General features: G+C 42.4%; 1 protein-coding gene and 1 long non-coding RNA gene across 7 annotated transcripts in view; one reads left to right on the top strand and one right to left on the bottom strand.

The window, feature by feature from the left end:
• The window catches only part of TGFBR2 (transforming growth factor beta receptor 2), a 94846-nt gene that overhangs the window by 17381 nt on the left and 58644 nt on the right, over positions 1-18821 (bottom strand). The window contains exons 4-5 of the mRNA XM_082415119.1: positions 6955-7754; positions 5171-5312 (exon numbers count right to left, since the gene is read on the bottom strand). Of these exons, the coding sequence (XP_082271245.1) occupies positions 5171-5312; positions 6955-7754 (942 nt within the window). The remainder of the gene's footprint in view (positions 1-5170; positions 5313-6954; positions 7755-18821) is intronic.
• LOC309638784 overlaps positions 1-18821 on the top strand; it is an 88853-nt gene that overhangs the window by 11964 nt on the left and 58068 nt on the right. For 2 of the 6 annotated variants that reach the window (XR_014251291.1, XR_014251292.1), the window contains one exon: positions 1758-5164. The exons of 3 other annotated variants lie outside the window; for them this stretch is intronic. This is a non-coding gene — a long non-coding RNA (uncharacterized lncRNA). Of the gene's footprint in view, positions 1-1757; positions 5165-6156; positions 6580-18821 lie in introns of those variants that run through there. One more of the 6 variants, XR_014251290.1, reaches the window with a different exon arrangement.

The following is an 18821-nucleotide window of genomic DNA, read 5'->3' as shown; positions in this document are numbered from 1 at the left end:
ATGGGCTCAGGAAGATTTTAGACAGCTTTTCTGCTGATGGGTGGGGCTGTGTCCCCACCCTGTTGTTTGTTTGACCTGAGGTGGACGCCCAGGTCCCAGCATTGGAGCCTACAAGCTGTTGGGTGGGGCCAGGTCTTGGTGAGAAAATGGCGGCCTCCAGGAGGGCTCACGCCAATGAGTACTCACCAGAACTACCGCCACCAGTGTCTTTGTCCCCGCAGTGAGCCAGAGCCACACCCTACCTCCACAGGAGACCCTCTAATAACAGCAGCTAGGTCTGGCCCAGGCTCTTATGAGGTCACTGCTTTTTCCCCTGGGTCCTGGTGTGCACGAAACCTTGTGTGCACCCTCCAAGAGTGGAGTTTCTGTTTTCCCCAGTCCTGTGAAATTCCTGCAATCAAACCCCACTGGCCTTCAGAGCCAGATGCTTTGGGGGCTCCTGATGCCAGACCCCCAGGCTGGGGAGCCTGATGTGGTGCTCAGAACTTTCACTCATGTGGGAGAACTTCTGCCATATAATTATTTTCTAGTTTGTGTGTTGCCCACCCGATGGGTATGGGATTTGATTTTATCACGATTGCATCCCTCCTACTGTCTTGTTGTGGCTTCTTCTTTGTCTTTGGGTGTAGTATATCTTTTTTGGTAGGTTCCAGCATTTTTTTATCGATGGTTGTTCAGCAGTTAGTTGTGATTTTGGTGTTATTGTGAGGGGGGGTGAGCTCACATCCTTCTACTCTGCCATCTCCTGAGAGTCTCTGTACCCTCAGCACTTTGAGTAATGCCGTCCATGCAGTAGGTACTCAATAAATATTGGTTTAGTGAATGAAAGAATGAATAGATATATCTTCAGAGAAATAAGGATAAGGAAGTTATCTCAGACTTTAAGGCACTGAGGCTGTAACACACTACAGCATTTAATAGCCTTGGGATTCTTTTAACAGAGACTCACCCAGAGGTGAGAGGAAAGTCAACCACTGGAAATGTTCAGAAGTGAAGCCATCACTGAATGTTCCCCAAGTGTGTGACTGTCTTGCCAGATGCTTCCAGAAAGGCTTTGCGTCAAAGGCCACAATACACAGAGTAGCACTGACTACCCCCTTCTGTAAAATTAATAATGGTAGTCCTAGCTGCCATGGGCTATACATGCTCTCCATTGGTCAGGCCAACACTGTACTAGGAAGGTTAGGGCCTGGGGGCCAGAGCCAGACAACAGGGCTCTGATGCCTGTCTCCACAACTTTCCCACCTCCTAAAACCTCAGTTTTCCCATCTGTAAAATGGGGCTAGTAACAGCACACCCTTCAAAGAGTCCTTGGTAGATGGAATGAGTTGTTCCATGAAGCAATTGCTTATGTAACGGTAGTTATCGTTTCTTGGTGGCCTTCTTCATCTGGACCAAACCGACTTCTACCAGAAAGTCTTTCCCTTTTGACAACTCTCTTCAATTATGACAACCCATCTCTTGAGCTCCTAGGTGGAATCTTGTGGTAAGGGAGCTGGACCAGCTGGCTTCCAAAGGGTGCTATTACCACCTCTGCATTTTCTCACCTGAGAAGAGTGCGGCTTCTCCAGTGTTGTGTTGTCTCTTGTTTGTGTTTCCTCTGTACTTCTTGCACAGAGAGGACACTTCTTAGCCTCATTGTTCCTTTGAAAGCTGACTTAACCCTCCTTGCCTGACCCTACTGTTGAACTCCCTTTAGCCAATCTGGGCACTCAGTCCCTTGTCCCCTGCCTCGCCTGTAAAAAAGTCTCCTTCAGTGTTCCAGGCCCAGTAAATAGTACGAGACAAAGCCTAGCACTAAGACCTGTGATAAACGCAGAGAGAAGCAGGCGAGGCCTGCTGGGCATCCACGCCAAGAGTTTGGGCTCAGCCCTGAGAGCAGAACAGAGTCACTCGAGTCAGGAAAGCTGGGATTTCACCTTCTCCTCCTGCAAGACCGTCCTTTGATGCCTAGTCTCCTGCTTCATTCAGTTAGATGTCCTGCTACTCAGAATAAATGGGAGAGAATATCAGTGGATCTATATTGTGAAATAAAATATCAATCTATAACTCATCACACTGAGGTAAGCATTTTCCACATTTCCTTTTCTGAAATGAGACTGTCCATGAAAAATAGTAATTACATACGCTGTATTTCAATTCACAGAAAGAAGTTTAAGCTTCAGGAAAGCCCTTTTATATCCTGCCCTCTCTCTGTATAAATTAAAGCGTAATATCAACTAGAGGGATATTGTCTATTTTATGTGTAAGGTAAGAAATGTGTCTGAATGTGCAAAGTTTTTAAAAGTAAAGGAGAAAAAAAAAGTCTGTTTCATCAGTAGACAGCAAGCTTCTTCATGGAAATACTTGTCCTTCCATCTGTGTTTGTACAGCAGGTTAGAGGGAACAGCCCTAACTTCCCTTAGAAGGTACTAACTTTAATGTACCCTTTAAGGGGCTCTTTAAATATAAAAGAAAAGTCTCTGTAATTAAGACTACGCTGAAAATCTGCCTTCACGGTTTTTGAAGCACAGACACAAAAAAACAGAAAACAAAACAAAACAGAAAAAAACAGTACTTTTAAAAGAAGGCAAAAGAAAGGGTTTAATACATGAGTTCACGCACTTAATCAAGTGAAGGGCTGTCTGCTGGACAAAAGTGAGGATAGACAAAGAACTTTGATTTTTGCAGCCTGAGCGGAGATGGGAGGAACAGTACTGTGGGCTTAAGATCAAACAAAATGAAAACCGGGATGGCCTCTTTCCGGTTCCCTAAAGCTGTCTGTTCTTATCCTAAAGGTTATGAAAGGTTTTTTGAGGCTTGCTGAACAAATGGGACCCTGTTCCTTCCTTGGGAAAACTTATTTATACTGTATCCGTTTTTAGACCTTGTAAAAGCTGGTGAACTCGGTTCTTCCCCATTAGCCTGAATTCTTCCACACTCAGCAAATATCAACAGGAAAGGGCGTCAGTCATTGATAACCGTGGAAGCAGGGAGCTCACATCAGGCCTTAAGAAGCTGGCGGCACTGCCAGAGGGGAAGACACAGTCTTCCAGCTCACGTTTATAGAATGACGGGCTTGAAAGGATAAGACAGACAGATACCGAAGACGAGGTAAATTTATTGAGACGGTGACAACAGCATCATTGTCTCTTCTGACACAACTCACACTGGTCTGGTCTAAGGACTCATTTTCGAGCTGTCAAAGCTTTCAAGCAGAAAATGATTCTCAGTGGCTGAAACTTGATTAAACAAATTTCACTGTGCAAGAAAAAACTGTTACTTTTGGAAGTGCTACGGGGGAAGATATCTCAGCCAGGAAACCAGAAAATAACAGGGTCAGCCAGACAGGAAGTGCCATCTCCATGCAGGGACCCAGGGAAACAGGTGATGGGACAGCAAGGCTCCCAGCAGGACCCACCCTAGAGAGTCAGCTAAGAAAGTTCTCAAAAGGAGGAATTATCAGAGCAGGAAATGGTGCCAACCAGATCCACCTGGAGCAAAATGCTAGGTAGTTTAGCCCAGTGACCAAAGCTGTTATAACCTAAGCAACAAAATAAATATTGATAATATTAAATACCCATAGAATAAGATAAATATCCACAACTTCATACTCATAAATACATAGTAAAATGAACAAATAAAAGGGGTTGGTGAGAGAAAGGACAGATATTTCATAAGCAGAATATCTGTGAATAAATGTAGAAGGGATAAGAAAAACAGAAAATCACCATTAGGCAAACATTACAGTAATAATTGTAGCTGGCAAGAGCTACTGATGGACCCTAGAATTAGCAAGTAAAATTATGGTAAAAAACAGGTTTAGTCTCCGTACTAAACAGGTGTTTAGTAGAAACAGGTCAAAGTGCCTTCCCACAAGATTTGTATTAATTACAAATGGAAAAGGTAGTATCTTTACAGGGAGAAATGTGGAGACACCTTCACCACGTGATGAGATTGGACAGCACACTGGCATCTCCACCCACATGTGACACCCTGAGTAGGGCTCAACATCATTTCTGTGGTATTCTTGCCTAAACATGCACATTCTCAATCTAATCATGAGAAAACATCAGAGAAACCCAAAGTGAGAGACAGTCTATAAAATACCCGGTCTGAATTCTTCCCAAGTGTCAAGGTCACGAAAGAAACACAGACTGAGCAACCACCACACATCAAAGGAGACTGAGGTGGCCTGGTGGCTAAGGTAACGTGGAATCCTGGGGTGGATCCTGTTCCCCATTACTAGGGGCTTGGAAATACAAGTTAGTCCTATAGATTAATTAAAGACATGGTACCAATGTCAATGTCCAATCTTCCACAGCTGTGCTTGGTTTAGGTAAGGTGTTAGCACAAGGGGAAGCTGGGTGAAGAGCATATGGGAACTCCCTGTGCTACTCACGCAGTGATTCTGTGTGTCTAACATTATTACAAAACAAAGGGTTAAAATTGGAGTTAGCTTGGCTTGACTTAGCATCTAGCCAGGACCAGGTTGGGATATATCAATTTTCTAAGGTGAGACCTAAGACCCTGACGGAAACCACTGAGAGAAGGGTCAGAAAAGGATAAAGTGATGTAGACATCAGCCAATCCCATCTCCAAGAAGATCAGGGGACAATGCTCTCTAAAACGATGACAGCCCCCTGTACCCCTGAAGAATACTGCATTCCTCAATAACCTCTCTTCACTAGATTTTTCAAAACCTAAACAAATATGTCAAACCATTTTGCTTGTTTTGTTCAACAAAGGAAAGTTATGTCCATAAAAGTAAATTTTGAGTCAAATCCAGTTCCTGGACCATATAATTCTGAAAAACCTTAAAATACAAAATGAAACAAAAGTCAGATACTTTTCTGAATCATGGTACCCATTTGATAAGCAGAAATAATTCTTATGAATATTACTAGTGTTCATCTCTTGCCAGATATGTAAATATCTGTGGCACGATGGGTCAAGAGAAAAGTAATTATAAACTTCAGGAAAGGAGATAAAATGCTTTATGCTCCAAACCTGGCTTTCAGCTATAAAACCTAGGCTTTTTAGCACCATTCCGGATCGTTCTGGAATAGCTGTGTCCTACCAGATCTCAATGAGCGCTCTGTATCCCTGGAACTGTGTTGAAGCAAAGAGCGCGACATCACGCTCGAAGGCGCGTGAGGCACCACTGCACCGCGACGGTGTCCATGCCTACCTCCCACTGCGCTGCAGCGAGATGTCATTTCCCAGAGCACCAGGGCCATGGAGTAGACATCCGTCTGCTTGAAGGACTCGACATTCTCCAGATTCATCCTGGACTCTAGGACCTCTGGAGCCATGTATCTCGCCGTTCCCACCTAAAGCAAAAACAGACATTGAGGCCCATCACTGAATTCCAGCTGCATACCTATTTTCAAAATATAGCTGATGTTTGTCCCCTACACGGGTAGTTGACCTTTAAAAAGCACAATGCTTTTAAAAGTAACGAGACCTGCACAGAAAGGTACAGCTTATGTAATTATTTTTTAAAAAATAGGTGTTCTCTCCCTGAAAACCCTTTAATGAATATAAAGAAAAAAATGCCACAATAAGGAAATGCCAAACCCCAGAGCTGCTTTGTTTAGCCCCGTGACATATGTCATCGTATCACGTATACAATAACATCCTTGCAGAGAACCTGAGTGACCACATCAGTGATATTTTTGATGCTGACTTTTGTTTTTGCAAATTAAATATTTTTTCACCCTTGTAACTCCAAGATTTGTGGTGAAATAATAATTACCATTAATTTTTTGTCACTTGAGAATTGTCTTAATCTTCTTTGTTTACCCCATGGCACATTCTAGTGTGCCGAGGATGTCGTATAATTACATAAAATCTCTGCTAAATTGAATTGTATGAAAGTATTTCCATTAAGAGCCCAAACCTGGTCATTTTATAATTTTGATGGGCATGCTATGTAGTTTTATTTGAACGATGACTGGTAGTATGAAAACACTGAGATACATAGGAACACAGAAGAAATGCTTCTGGGGAAAAAAAATCGCTTGAATGTTTGATAATGTAGCTTGTATAGATTGACTAAATAACAGTGAAGTCCTATCTTCCCAAGGATCCAGGGAACGTCAAGTGAGTTGATAATATCACCCCAAATAACGCTTCTTATTGGCATAAATTAGAAGAAATTTTTCTTTTTAATAGGTCATTGCATGACTTGTTACCCTGGCACAGTAATCTGTCCGTGTTTCAACATGTTTATCCCTACACTTGGATGTGTGGCCATGGACCCGGAGAGCTGCCTGAGCAGTGACTAGATGCTTCAAAAGCACTCCCCTCAGCCTGGTTAGAGGAAACAACAGCGCTCTCAACACTTCACTCTAATCCACAGCCAAGCTTCCGGCGTGTGAAACATAAAGAATGACGGTAATGTTAGTATCTGATAGCTCCTTAACCAAAAAGGTTTCAATTTTAATCTGTGAGATGCTTCAAAAGAGGAACTTTTCCTTCACCCAGTCTGTCACTCACTCTACAAATACTTATTGGTCACTTTCCCTGTTCAAGGCCTTGTGATGGATGTGACCAAATAGATGTGGATTTGGACTTCAAGGAGACTGCCTTCTAAAATGGTTTAAAAAAAAAAAAGAAAAAAACCAATATAAGGACCAAGATTACAGAGTAGCAAGGGCTGAGTACAACCCTAAGACAGGAAAAAGATAGAGATACAGTACTAGCAGTGTTTGAAGCAAAGGAAAATAATGTCCAAATGGAAGAGAAATGAGGACTGACTCAAGGAGAAATGCCTGTCCTAAGCTGGTAAGGATCTGGAGAACCAGGGAGAGAAATGCTGCTTGTTGGCAGAGGTACCCTGGCACGAGAGCGGGGTGCAGTCAGGATTAACTGGATTCCCTGGACCAGTGTCAGAGTGCAGGGCTGATGGAGATGAGAGGGAGGGGTGCCAGTAGCAAGGGGAGGGGCCCAAGGGGGCCGGGGCTGCCCTACCTGCCCACTGTTGGCCAGGTCATCCACAGACAGAGTGGGGTCCAGCCGCAGGGAGAGGCCGAAGTCACAGAGGCAGCAGGTGAGGTCTCCCTTGACCAGGATGTTGGAGCTCTTGAGGTCCCTGTGCACGATGGGCATCTTGGGTCGGCCGCACAGCGTGTGGTCGCTGTGCAGGTGCGCGATGCCACGGGCCAGCGAGCTGCCCAGCCTGCGCAGGTCCTCCCAGCTGATGACGTGGCGCGTCAGGTACTCCTGCAGGTTGCCCTTGGCGTGGAAGGCAGTGATCAGCCAGTACTGCTTGCCCAGCTCCGTCTTGCGCTCCTCAGCTGTCAGGAACTGCAGGATGTTCTCGTGCTTGAGGTTGATGTCTGAGAAGATGTCCTTCTCCGTCTTCCAGGAGGCATATTCTTCATAGGGGAAGATCTTGACGGCCACAGTCTCAAACTGCTCAGACGTGTTCTGCCTCAGCTTGGCCTTGTAGACCTCAGCGAAGCGCCCTTTGCCCACCAGGGTGTCCAGCTCAATGGGCAGCAACTCTGTGTTGTGATTGATGTTGTTGGCGCAGGTGGAGCTGATGTCGGAGCGGTCATCCTCCAGGATGATGGCCAGGTGCTCACTGAACTCCATCAGCTTGCGCGGCTTGCCTGAGTCCCAGGCCGGGCTCAGCTTCTGCTGCCGGTGGACGCGGTAGCAGTAGAAGGTAACGATGACAGCAATGGCGATGCCCAGTGGCGGCAGGAGGCTGACACCTGTCACTTGGAAGATGACCAACAGCAAGTCGGGGTTGTTGGTGGCGTATTCTGAGGTGGAAACAAAGGAGAGAAGGAGCTGGGTCAGCAGGTGTGCACTGGAAGGAAGTGGTCCACACCCCAAGCATCGTAGGTTTTACCTTCAGCATAGTTTTTGTGGACAACATATGGTGAGTTTTTATTACAGGCATGGATGCTATTGTGCACTTGTCCAGCCTTGCCTGCCTCTGGCCATCTAGTCCATATCTCCTACTCTTCCCTCAAAACTCATCTTAGAAATCAAAACTCAACATCAACCAATCAGAGAATTGTGCACGAGCTAATCACATACCCTGGGATGCCCCTCCCACGCCTGGTCTTTAAAAATGGTTTGCTGGCACTATTCACAATAGCCAGGACATAAAAACAACCTAAATGTCCATCGACAGAGGAATGGATAAAGAAGATGTGGTACATATATACAATGGAATATTACTCAGCCATAAAAAAGAATGAAATAATGCCATTTGCAGCAACATGGACAGCCCTAGAGATGACCATACTAAGTGAAGTAAATCAGAAAGATAAAGACAAAAACCATCTGATATCATTTACATGTGGAATCTAAAATATGGCACAAATGAACCTATCGATAAAACAGAAACAGACTCACAGACACAGAGAACAGGTTTGTGGTTGCCAAGGGGTAGGGGAGGTGGGAGAGGGATGGATTGGGAGTTTGGGGTTGGCAGATGCAAACCATTACATATAAAATAGATAAACAACAAGTTCCTACTGTATAGCACAGGGAACTACATTCAATCTCCTGGGATAAACCATAATGGAAAAGAATATTAAAAAAAGGATGTACCTATATGTATAACTGAATCACTTTGCTGGACAGCAGAAATTAGCACAACATTGTAAGTCAACTATACTTCAATTTAAAAAATGCTTTGCTGAAACCCTTTGGGAGATTCGGGGTTTTGGGGGGGTGGTGGGCATGAGCTACCTGTTCTCCTTGCTTGGCCCTGCAATACATCTTTCTCTGCTAAAAACAAACAAACAAACAAACAAAAAAAACAACAACCCACAAAAAAAACCCACAAAACTCAGCTTAAACGTCACTCCCTAAAGGAAATTTAGGAAAACATTCTATTTTATATATTCCCATAGCATGCCACATTTTTCCTGTGCAACAAGTGAGCACAATTTGAGTTAAATAACTATGACTCCATTTATTGGTTTCATATCTGCCTTTCCCTACTTTCCCCACCCCAGCAGACTGAGAGCTCCATGCTGCCAGGGACCATGCCTTTCTTCTCCATGACTGTAACCAGCGCTTAGCACACATGAGGGCCTTAATAAGTGTTGAATAAATGGATGAAGCATTTACTGAGTGTTCACTAAGCTCCAAGCACTGCAGGAGGTTTTGGGAATATAGAAAATGACAACTCCTGCCTCCAAAGTGCTCATGTATATGGTATCTGGTGAAAACAAAGAGACAGCCACAGTCCTGCCGCAGTCTGTGCTCTTTTGTAAACTCTAACTTGTCCTGTTCTGCTCAACACCCAGGCTACCACGAAACATCAGCTCTGGGCCTACTGGTCTCTTTGGAAGTCAGTTACCTTATATCCCCCTAATGTTTCTCTTTTCAGTGTCATGTGATTTATAGCTTCATAGAACAGGGATATTTAGTAGCAATAATGGAAACATTAGTGAGAGAAGTTATAGAAGGAAGTGCAGGCCAGTTTCCTGACTGGGACCACTGAGGCAGGCTCTGTGGGGGATGGAGAAGAGCCCTTATCACCAGCTAAGTAACTACAATGTCTTGTTCCTCAAACTTTGATTCATGAGCTGGCCTTGGTTGGCTCTGGTTAAATAGTTTTCTTCTTGGGAAGAAGAACGTGGATGGAGATGCTCAGTGGGCAAGAGTCAGGAAAACATAGTTATAGTTCAGGGAGAGCTTTGTGCGAGACTGTCTCCAGTGGGAACGGATGCCAGAATTCTATTACTTTATCAGCCATTCATTTTCTCTCAAACGTGCCCACTAAGGAGCAGTCCTCATGCTCAGAAGCTAGATTCATTCATTAAACACAGCACTACTGAGGTCCTACTAGGGGATGGGACAGCCCTCAAAGCGGGGATGACCCAGCAGAGAAGTTAGGATGTGTCTACACCTGCCTGGCAACATCCAGCAGTCTGGGATGGAAGCTAATGCGTGCCCCCATCTATGCTGGAGTGTGGGAAAGACAGAGAGACAGGGATGGCACAGTGGTAAGGACTGTGTGCTGGCCAGTGAAGGATGGGAAGCAGTCAGTGATGGCAGAAGGAATGTTATGTGAAGAAGTAAGAGTACAGGATCTACCTGAGGAAGAGCAGGAGTCCCAAACTGACAACTGTGCACAAAGGAAGAGAGAGGAAAGTTTGGGTAGGTGGTTTGGGACCAGACATCACGTCCAAGGATGGATTCATAATTATATAATTGGCAGTATTCACCCACTGGCGGTGTATTTTATTTTTTTTTATTTTTTTATTTTTTTAAATTATTTATTTATTTATTTAATTTATTTATGGCTGTGTTGGGTCTTCGTTTCTGTGCGAGGGCCTTCTCCAGTTGCGGCAAGTGGGGGCCACTCCATCACAGCGCGCGGGCCTCTCACTATGGCAGCCTCTCTTGTTGCGGAGCACAGGCTCCAGACGCACAGGCTCAGCAATTGTGGCTCACGGGCCCAGTTGCTCCGCGGCATGTGGGATCTTCCCGGACGGGGGCATGAACCCGTGTGCCCTGCATTGGCAGGCAGACTCTCAACCACTGCCAGGGAAGCCCTGGCGGTGTATTTTAAAAAGTGATGAGAATACAGTCCAGGTGGAACAGAGATAATCTATCAAAGGGAATCCATTACCTAAATGGTATTTGATGCCTTCACTTAATGAAGCACAGAGAGAAATGAAACTAAGACGATGTCAAGTGGCCCTATGATTAACTACCTACTCTTAAGGGAAGTTCTAAGTGGAAATGCCAACTTCCACTGACTATTCTAGATGAAAGCCTTAGGTCTTACATCTATTTGATGCCACTAAAAACATGAAAAGTACCCCCAAACATCAGAATTCCAGCAACCAAAAGAAAAAAAAAAATCACTATTTTGGAGGAAGATACATGAATGTATTAAAACGAATAGGCAAATTCAACAAGGTAGCAGGATACAAGATTAACATACAGAAACTGTTTGCATTTCTTTACACTAACAATGAAATATCAGAAGGTGAATGTAAATAAACTATCCCTTTTAAAAGCACATCAAAAAAAAAAAAATAACAACTTAGCGATAAACTTCACCAAGGAGGTGAAAGACTTAATATGCTGAGAACTATAAAACATTAATAAAAGAAATTAAAGATGATTCAAAGAAATGGAAGATATCCCATGCTCTTGGATTGGAAGAATTAATACTATTAAAATGGCAATACTACCCAAAGCAATCTACAGATTTAATGTAATCCCCATCAAATTACCCCTGACATTTTCACAGAACTAGAACAAAAAATCCTAAAATTTATATGGAACCATAAAAGACCCTGCCAAAGCAAACCTGAGGAAAACAAAGCAGGAGGCATAACCTTCCCAGACTTCAGGCAATACTACAAAGTTACAGTAATCAAAACAGCATGGTATTGGCACAAAAAGAGACATACAGATTAATGGAACAGAATAGAGTGCCCAGAAAAAAACTCACACACCTACAGTCAATTAATCTTCAACAAAGGAGGCAAGAATATAAAATGGGAAAAAGATAGTCTCTTCAGCAAGTGGTGCTGAGAATGTTAGGCAGCTGCAAGTAAATCAATGAAGTTAGAACACACCCTCACACCATACACAAAAATAAACTCAAAATGGCTTAAAGACTGAAACATAAGACATGACACCATAAACTCCTAGAAGAGATCATAGGCAAAAAATTCTTTGACATAAATTGTACCAATGTTTTCTTAGGTCAGTCTCCCAAGGCAATAGAAATAAAAACAAAAGTAAACAAATGGGACCTAATCAAACTTACAAGCTTTTGCACAGCAAAGGAAACCATAAACAAAACAAAAAGAAAACCTACAGAATGGGAGAAAATATCTGCAAAGATGTGACTGACAAGGGCTTAATTTCCAAAATATACAAACAGCTCATACAACTCAACAACAACAAAAACAACCCAATCAAAAAATGGGCACAAGACCTAAATAGACATTTCTCCAAAGAAGACATACAGATGGCCAAGTGGCACATGAAAAGATGCTCAACACCGCTAATTTTTAGAGAAATGCAAATTAAAACTACAGTGAGGTACCACCTCGTAGCAGTCAGAAGGCCCATCATTAAAAAGTCTACAATTAACAAATGCTGGAGAGGGTGCAGAAAAAAGGGAACCCTGTTACACTGTTGGTGGGAATGTAAATTGGTGCAGCCACTATGGAAAACAGTATGGAGATTCCTCAAAAAACTGAAACTAGAGTCACCGTATGATGCAGCAATCCCACTCCTGGGCATATACTCTAACAAAACTATAATTCAAAAAGATACATGCACCCCTATGTACATAGCAGCACTATTTACAATAGCCAAGACATGGAAACAACCTAAATGTCCATCAACAGATGAATGGATAAAGAAGATGTGGTGTGTGTGTGTGTATGTGTGTGTGTGTGTATACACACACACACACACAATGGAATATTAGGCATCAAAAAGAATAATGCCATTTTTCAGCAACATGGATGGACCTAGAGATTATCACACTAAGTGAAGTAAGTCAGACAGAGAAAGACAAATACCATATGGTATCACTTATATGTGGAATCTAAAATACGATACAAATCAACATATCTACGAAACAAAAACAGACTCACAGATATAGACAACAGACTTGCCAAGGGTGGGGGGAGGGGCAGGAAGGAATGGGAATTTGGGATTAGCAGAGGCAAACTATTATATATAGGATGGATAAACAACAAGGTCCTACTATATAGCACAAGGAACTATATTCAATATCCTGTGTCAAACCATAATGGAAAAGAATATGAAAAAAGAATATATATGTATGTATGTATAACTGAGTCACTTTGCTGTACAGAAGAAATTAGCACAACATTGTAAATCAACTATACTTCAATAAAATTTTAAAGAATAGGAAGAAGGAAACAATTTGGTGATTGAATCTTGAAAACCTAAGTTCTTACACTGTCAGGCTTGAGTGGGACCCAGGGCAGGTGGGACTAGAGGCTTCAGTGTGGTGGGACAAAGCGATTACAAGACAGATTGGAACTACAAGTGAAACAGAAGATCTGGTGCAGAAGTATGGATGGTCTCTCTTGTCCAGCAAAGAATGAACCTGGAGATCAAGACTGAGGGGACAGATTAAATGATATTGAGATGCAGCAGAAAATAAGGTTCCCCTCCTATAACTCCACCTCTACTATCTGGACTATCCAATGGGCATGTCTTCTTCAGGTGGCCACTTGTCTTTAACAACATAAAATGTCTTATAAATAAATGGGTTTGATTCTCTGATTGCTTGTTCCTCCCATGAAAAAGTAAGCTCTACAAGGGTAAATCCACATGTATTGATCACCACTCTCTACCCAGCAGCTGACTCAGGGCGGGGCACTTAGGTACTCAGCAAATGTTTCCCGTAGAAGCTGAATGAATAATTACTTTTGTGGGACAATATCCCTCCCATTCTTGGATAAAGAAGATGTGGTACATATATACAATGATGGAATACTACTCAGCCATAAAAAGAACGAAATAATGCCATTTGCAGAAACATGGATGGACCTAGAGATTATCATACTAAGTAAGTTAGAAAGAGAAAGACAAATACCATGTGATATCACTTACATGTGGTATCTAAAATATGACACAAATGAACCTATCTATGAAACAGAAACAGAATCACGGACATAGAGAACATTGCCAAGGGGGAGGGGGGTGGAGGAGGGATGGAGTGGGAGGCTGGGGTTAACAGACGTAAGCTTTTATATACAGAATGGATAAACAACAGGGTCTCTATAGCACAGAGAACTATATTCAATATCCTGTGATAAACCATAATGGAAAAGAATATGAAAAAAAGAATGTATATATATATATGTATAACTGAATCACTTTTCTGTATAGCAGAAATTAACACAACATTGTAAATCAACTATACTTCAATTAAAAAAAAAATCCCTCCCATTCTTTATGCCCTACAGCAGGGGTTGGCAAACTATGGCCCCGGGGCTTACAGGCTGCTCTTGTACAGCCTCAAGAGCTGTGAATTTTTCATTTTTAAAGGGTTGTTTAAATACAAAAAGAAACTAAGTAGTTCATACAACAGAGATCATATCTGGCCCAGAAAGCCTAAAATATTTACTACCTGGCCCTTTACAGAAAAAGTTTACTAGCCCCTCTTCTATTGGTGTTATTTTAACAACCTGCAATGCATTGGCAGAATTTGGAGAGACTTCATTCTGGTCCAATGTGAATATTCTTTTACGTATGAGAAAACAACACAACGAAAAAATTTTAAATATTAACTGCATAATTACTTAGCTATGTCTCCAATTCATTCAAGGGTGTAAAACATCCAAATGAACTGTTCATGTATCACTGATAATTTTATTTTCTAATTCCTGTCCATATATGTAAAAGGGTCTTCCTTGCTGATTTCTAGTCTTCTTCAGGCTAAGGGAAACACAAAAACAGAAATCTCCTTTAATTTATTAATTGAAGAAGACTCTAGAAATCCCCCTTTCAATGTCAGAAACCAAAGTGTTACTTTCCCCTCAAATTTCCTTTGATTTCTTTTTGAAAACCTACAGGTAAAAATGTGGTGGGGAAGGAATTATCTATTAACATCTGTCAATCTTGAAACTTCAAAGAGGTGGTGAAAAACCCGAACAATAGCAAATCAGCCTGAAAGGAAGCTTTGGGATGTGGCTTTATCTAAACAGAAGCCACCCACACCCTCTCAGAGTTAACCCTTGAGCTGCTCCTAGAAAAACCAACAGCTATAGCTATAGTAGGTACAAGCTAGCTTCTCCTTTACTCAGAGACCAGCAGGAAATATTTCTTTTTGCCAGCCCCCAGTTACACAGAAACTCGTAATTATCGAATACAAATTATGTACTTCTCTGTGTGCCAATAGTTTTATATAATATTTATATTTAATTGAAAGAAAAACCCTATGAGGTAGATACTGCTATTATTATAAACCCAATTTTTCAGATAGGGAAGCTAAGGGTCAGACAGTTTAAATAATGTCTCAAGCTCTGTTTGATTAGAGACCCCCGCTCTTAACCCCATGCCATACTGTCTCTAAACTTCACATCAGTGGGAGCTGATTAAGAATGACTTTATACAAGCTCTCAATTTGATAAAGTGGTTTTCTTCACTGGGGGCTGGACTAAGTGATTTCATGGCCGTCCACTAAGGTTTAACTCTGAACTATGGGCAGTTCTCAGACAACGTGTCGGGTGTGCAGACTGTTCCCCTTGGCTCTTAACTAAGAACCAGAGTAGACTAGTGTTCTTGCAAATATGCATCTTTTCCCTGCCTGGGAAGGAAAAGTCTTACACAAGGAAGAACCCTAAAATCTTTCGTAGGACCTAGAATGTAGGGCACTCAAGATATGGAACCCTCCATGAATTGTTTCTTGGGCACACAGGTAACCAGTGCTCAAAAGGTGATGTTCACATGACACTCCCTTGTTATGTAACACTGAGCCACACAGAGTTCTGGGGTGCATTACAAACGAGGGGAACTTTTCCAGGGTTCATACACATGCAGCTCTCCACTGTTAACAGCAGACTTTCTTAGCCTGGGCTCCAGAGATAGACTTCTGGGAGTATGTAAATTTAAACGGGCAAAATGACATCTTTTTATTTTCTCTAACCTTTAACTAAAATTTCACATTTCCCAGCATTAGCCACACCATGACTTTGTCACCAAGAGAAACCACAGATATTTTCATGCCGCTTTACGTGTGTTGCAGAGGCCTCGGTGAATCCTTTATATTCATCACTTAGCCATTTCAATTTGTTCGATCTGATGCTAGATCTTGTTATTTAAACCATTACTATAGAAGTAAATATTACTACATCACAAATTTATTTTATAAAATATTTGATAATTGTATTACACTATGTTTGATCTTCTTTGAACTCCTGTGTATTCTATTTTATGCATTTGAAGACATCACTGTGAAGAGATCCACAGGCTTCGCCAGACGTCCCAGAAGTACAGGGCACACACATAAAACCAGAGAGCCCTGGGCAGAGTGAAGGCATCAAGCCCTAGCCTCTCTGCCAGGATTTCCTAGAGCAGAGATTTCCAGACTCATCTGTTTCTCTGGGAAGCTAGTAAGGAAGGAAACGGGTGCCAATGACGGACCCTCCTGGGGTGATACGTTGTGTGCCCCACGGACAAGGGTGGATTCTGTCATGTGTGAGGGGAGCTCTGCAGTGGAAAAGGACGGGAAATTCTCTGAACTCTCTTAAGGACAACAGAGATAACTCCCCTATCATGGGCTTTATCGAACTGGGCACAGATCATTCACTTTATCAGCAGCATCTCACTTTATTTCTTCAACAGCCAAGTCAGGTTCTGTTCATTGCCCTGGTTTATAGAGGAAACTACTGAGGAAGGGAGGGAGGGATGAAGGGAGGCAGGGAGGGAAGGAGAGGGGTGAGGAGGGAGGGAGAGAGGGAGGGAGGGAGGAAGGGAAAGGGAGAGAGAGAGAGAAAGGCAAAGTGGGGGGGGAATGAGAGGCAGAAGGGGGAGTGAGAGAGAGAGAGAGGGAGGGAAGGGAAGGAAAGAAAGAGGGGAAAAAAGAAAGAAAGAAACTGAGAAGAGCCTGTTTCCCGCAGGTCTGAGTGGCTCCAGAGCCCTTGTTCTTTCCACGCCACCAAGATGTCTCCCTAGCAATGAACCAAAGGCCCGTTTAATAATTCCAAAATTTTCCAACCAAATGTGTCCCACATAGAGGAGCCAAACTGACTTGCAAATAAGGAGCCATTTGCAAATGTCAGAATCTTGATAAATAAAGTTTTTAAGGACAAATGTCAAAGATAAATGTTAGTACGCCATTAAAAAAAAACAAAACACAAACTGGCAGAAAACCTCAAGGGGAAATTCCTTGGTATAGGTTCCTCCAGAGTGACTTAAAAGTAAATAAGTTGCCCAATCACACACACACAGGCGTGCACACACAGGCGCGCACACAACATGCAACACAATGGAAACATGTAGCTCCCAGGCTCTTTCAAGTCCTCTGTGAGGCCCAAACCCAACACTGATTACTAAAAGGAACTTAAAACTGAATCTCTATAATTCTTTTTTTTTCCAAAAAATCACATAGTAAAAAGGACATTAAATTAAGGCCAAGAGTAAAAATGCCTATGTGGGTTGGTTAATGCATCTTGATAAAAACCAAATTAACAGAGCTGAATTTGACAGATGGGCTCCTACTTTAATATTTGAATTAGTTCTGTAACTCCTCCACTCAGTGAAGAGTTTGGGCAAAAATTTACCAAGATAGTAGTTTATCCAAGACACAGAAAGGGATACAGATGCTCATTTTCTGTACACCTCAGTGCGTTGGTGAACACTGCAAGACAACCACAGAGATGCTTGAAGTTGGCAGTGACACACTAACCACAGAGATTTTCACACGCCAACATGTTCATCTAAAGCAACAGGATATATATGCAACCGGCTGAGATCCAAAGAAGGAAACTGTGCTCAAGAGAGATACGCTGGTGGGAAAGGAGAATTTCCTGTCTCAAGTCATTAATTAAGTCAAGTTAATTGTAATATTTAAAAGCACAGCATTCATTTATTGAGAACCTACTAAATGCCAAACACTGGGTTTCACGTGGATTATTCTGAACCCCTGCAGCCACACTGCTAGATCTGAATCAGTTCCCATTTCCTAGACGTGCCGATGGAAGCCTGTGTGTACAGTGAGCTGCGGTCCTTGCAGAGCAGGCTGCTGTGCCAGTTAGTGGCGAGCTGGAGGGGCAGTGTCATTCAAGAGGGATGCTGACAGCCGCTCCCCGGATCTCTGGCCAACAGAGGCTTCAATACGAGCATTTAGAAAAAGGACAAGATTACACAACCAAAGAAAAGAGAAGGAAAGAGAGAGTAAAGATAAAAGTTGAAATCAGTGGAATAGAAAACAAAGTTACAAGAGGGAGAATCAACAACACCCTGAATGGGTTGTATCATGATCAACACAACACGTAAACCTCGGTGAGACTGATAAACATAGCCAAGGGCAAAGGCCCGGACGAGACAGAATCACGGGCACAGCCAAGACTCAAGGGATCTGAACAACTTTTCCAATAAGTTTGAAAACTTAAAACAATATTGGTCAAAGTCCTAAAAGTTTATATGTGTAACTTACTAAAACTGACCCAAGAAAAACCTGAATAATCTTACAAACATTAAAGAAATTGAGTAGTTAAAAATCTTCCACAGTATAACCCTAATTTTTTTATCTTTAAGCCTTTTACTGTCAAATTTCTTAGTATCAATGACTGAATACACGTCAGAATTTGATTTTTGTGGAATTGCCAACCCCCTAAAAAAACTTCCTACAATAAAAATGCCAGTGGAAATCTTAGAAAAATGTTTAATCGTAGTCTAAACAAGTGGGAACCATCAGATAAATCCAGAATGTGCCTCTATAAAATCAATGGCCCACCTGTTTCCAGTCAGAGTCACAAAAAACAAGAAACACACTGAAGAGGCAAAATAACCAAATGCCACGCGTGGTCCTTGACTGGAACAGCAGCAACCTCACTGCTCTGGGGAAATTTGAATGTGGACTGTAATACACCCACACACCCACCCCCAGTGCCTCCCCACACACATAGAAATGAGGAGGTGGTAAAATGTTAACACATGGTAAATAGAGAGAAAGGGAAAGGGTATACAGGTGCTCATTGTTCCATTCTTTCAAGTTTTCAGAACGTTTAATTTTTTTCCAGTAAAAATTGGGGGAAAAAGTATCCGAAAACATTTGAGCAACAGTGTTCCCCTCGAAGCCCCAGACACACACCTGACCTAGATGAAGCTGAGAGCCACCGAACTTTCGAGAA

This window comes from Balaenoptera physalus (genome assembly GCF_965194825.1).
Source record: "Balaenoptera physalus genome assembly, chromosome: 11".
Taxonomy (NCBI): domain Eukaryota; kingdom Metazoa; phylum Chordata; class Mammalia; order Artiodactyla; family Balaenopteridae; genus Balaenoptera; species Balaenoptera physalus.
Note: the sequence above shows the minus strand (reverse complement) of the source record. Positions and strands in the feature narration are given on the sequence as shown.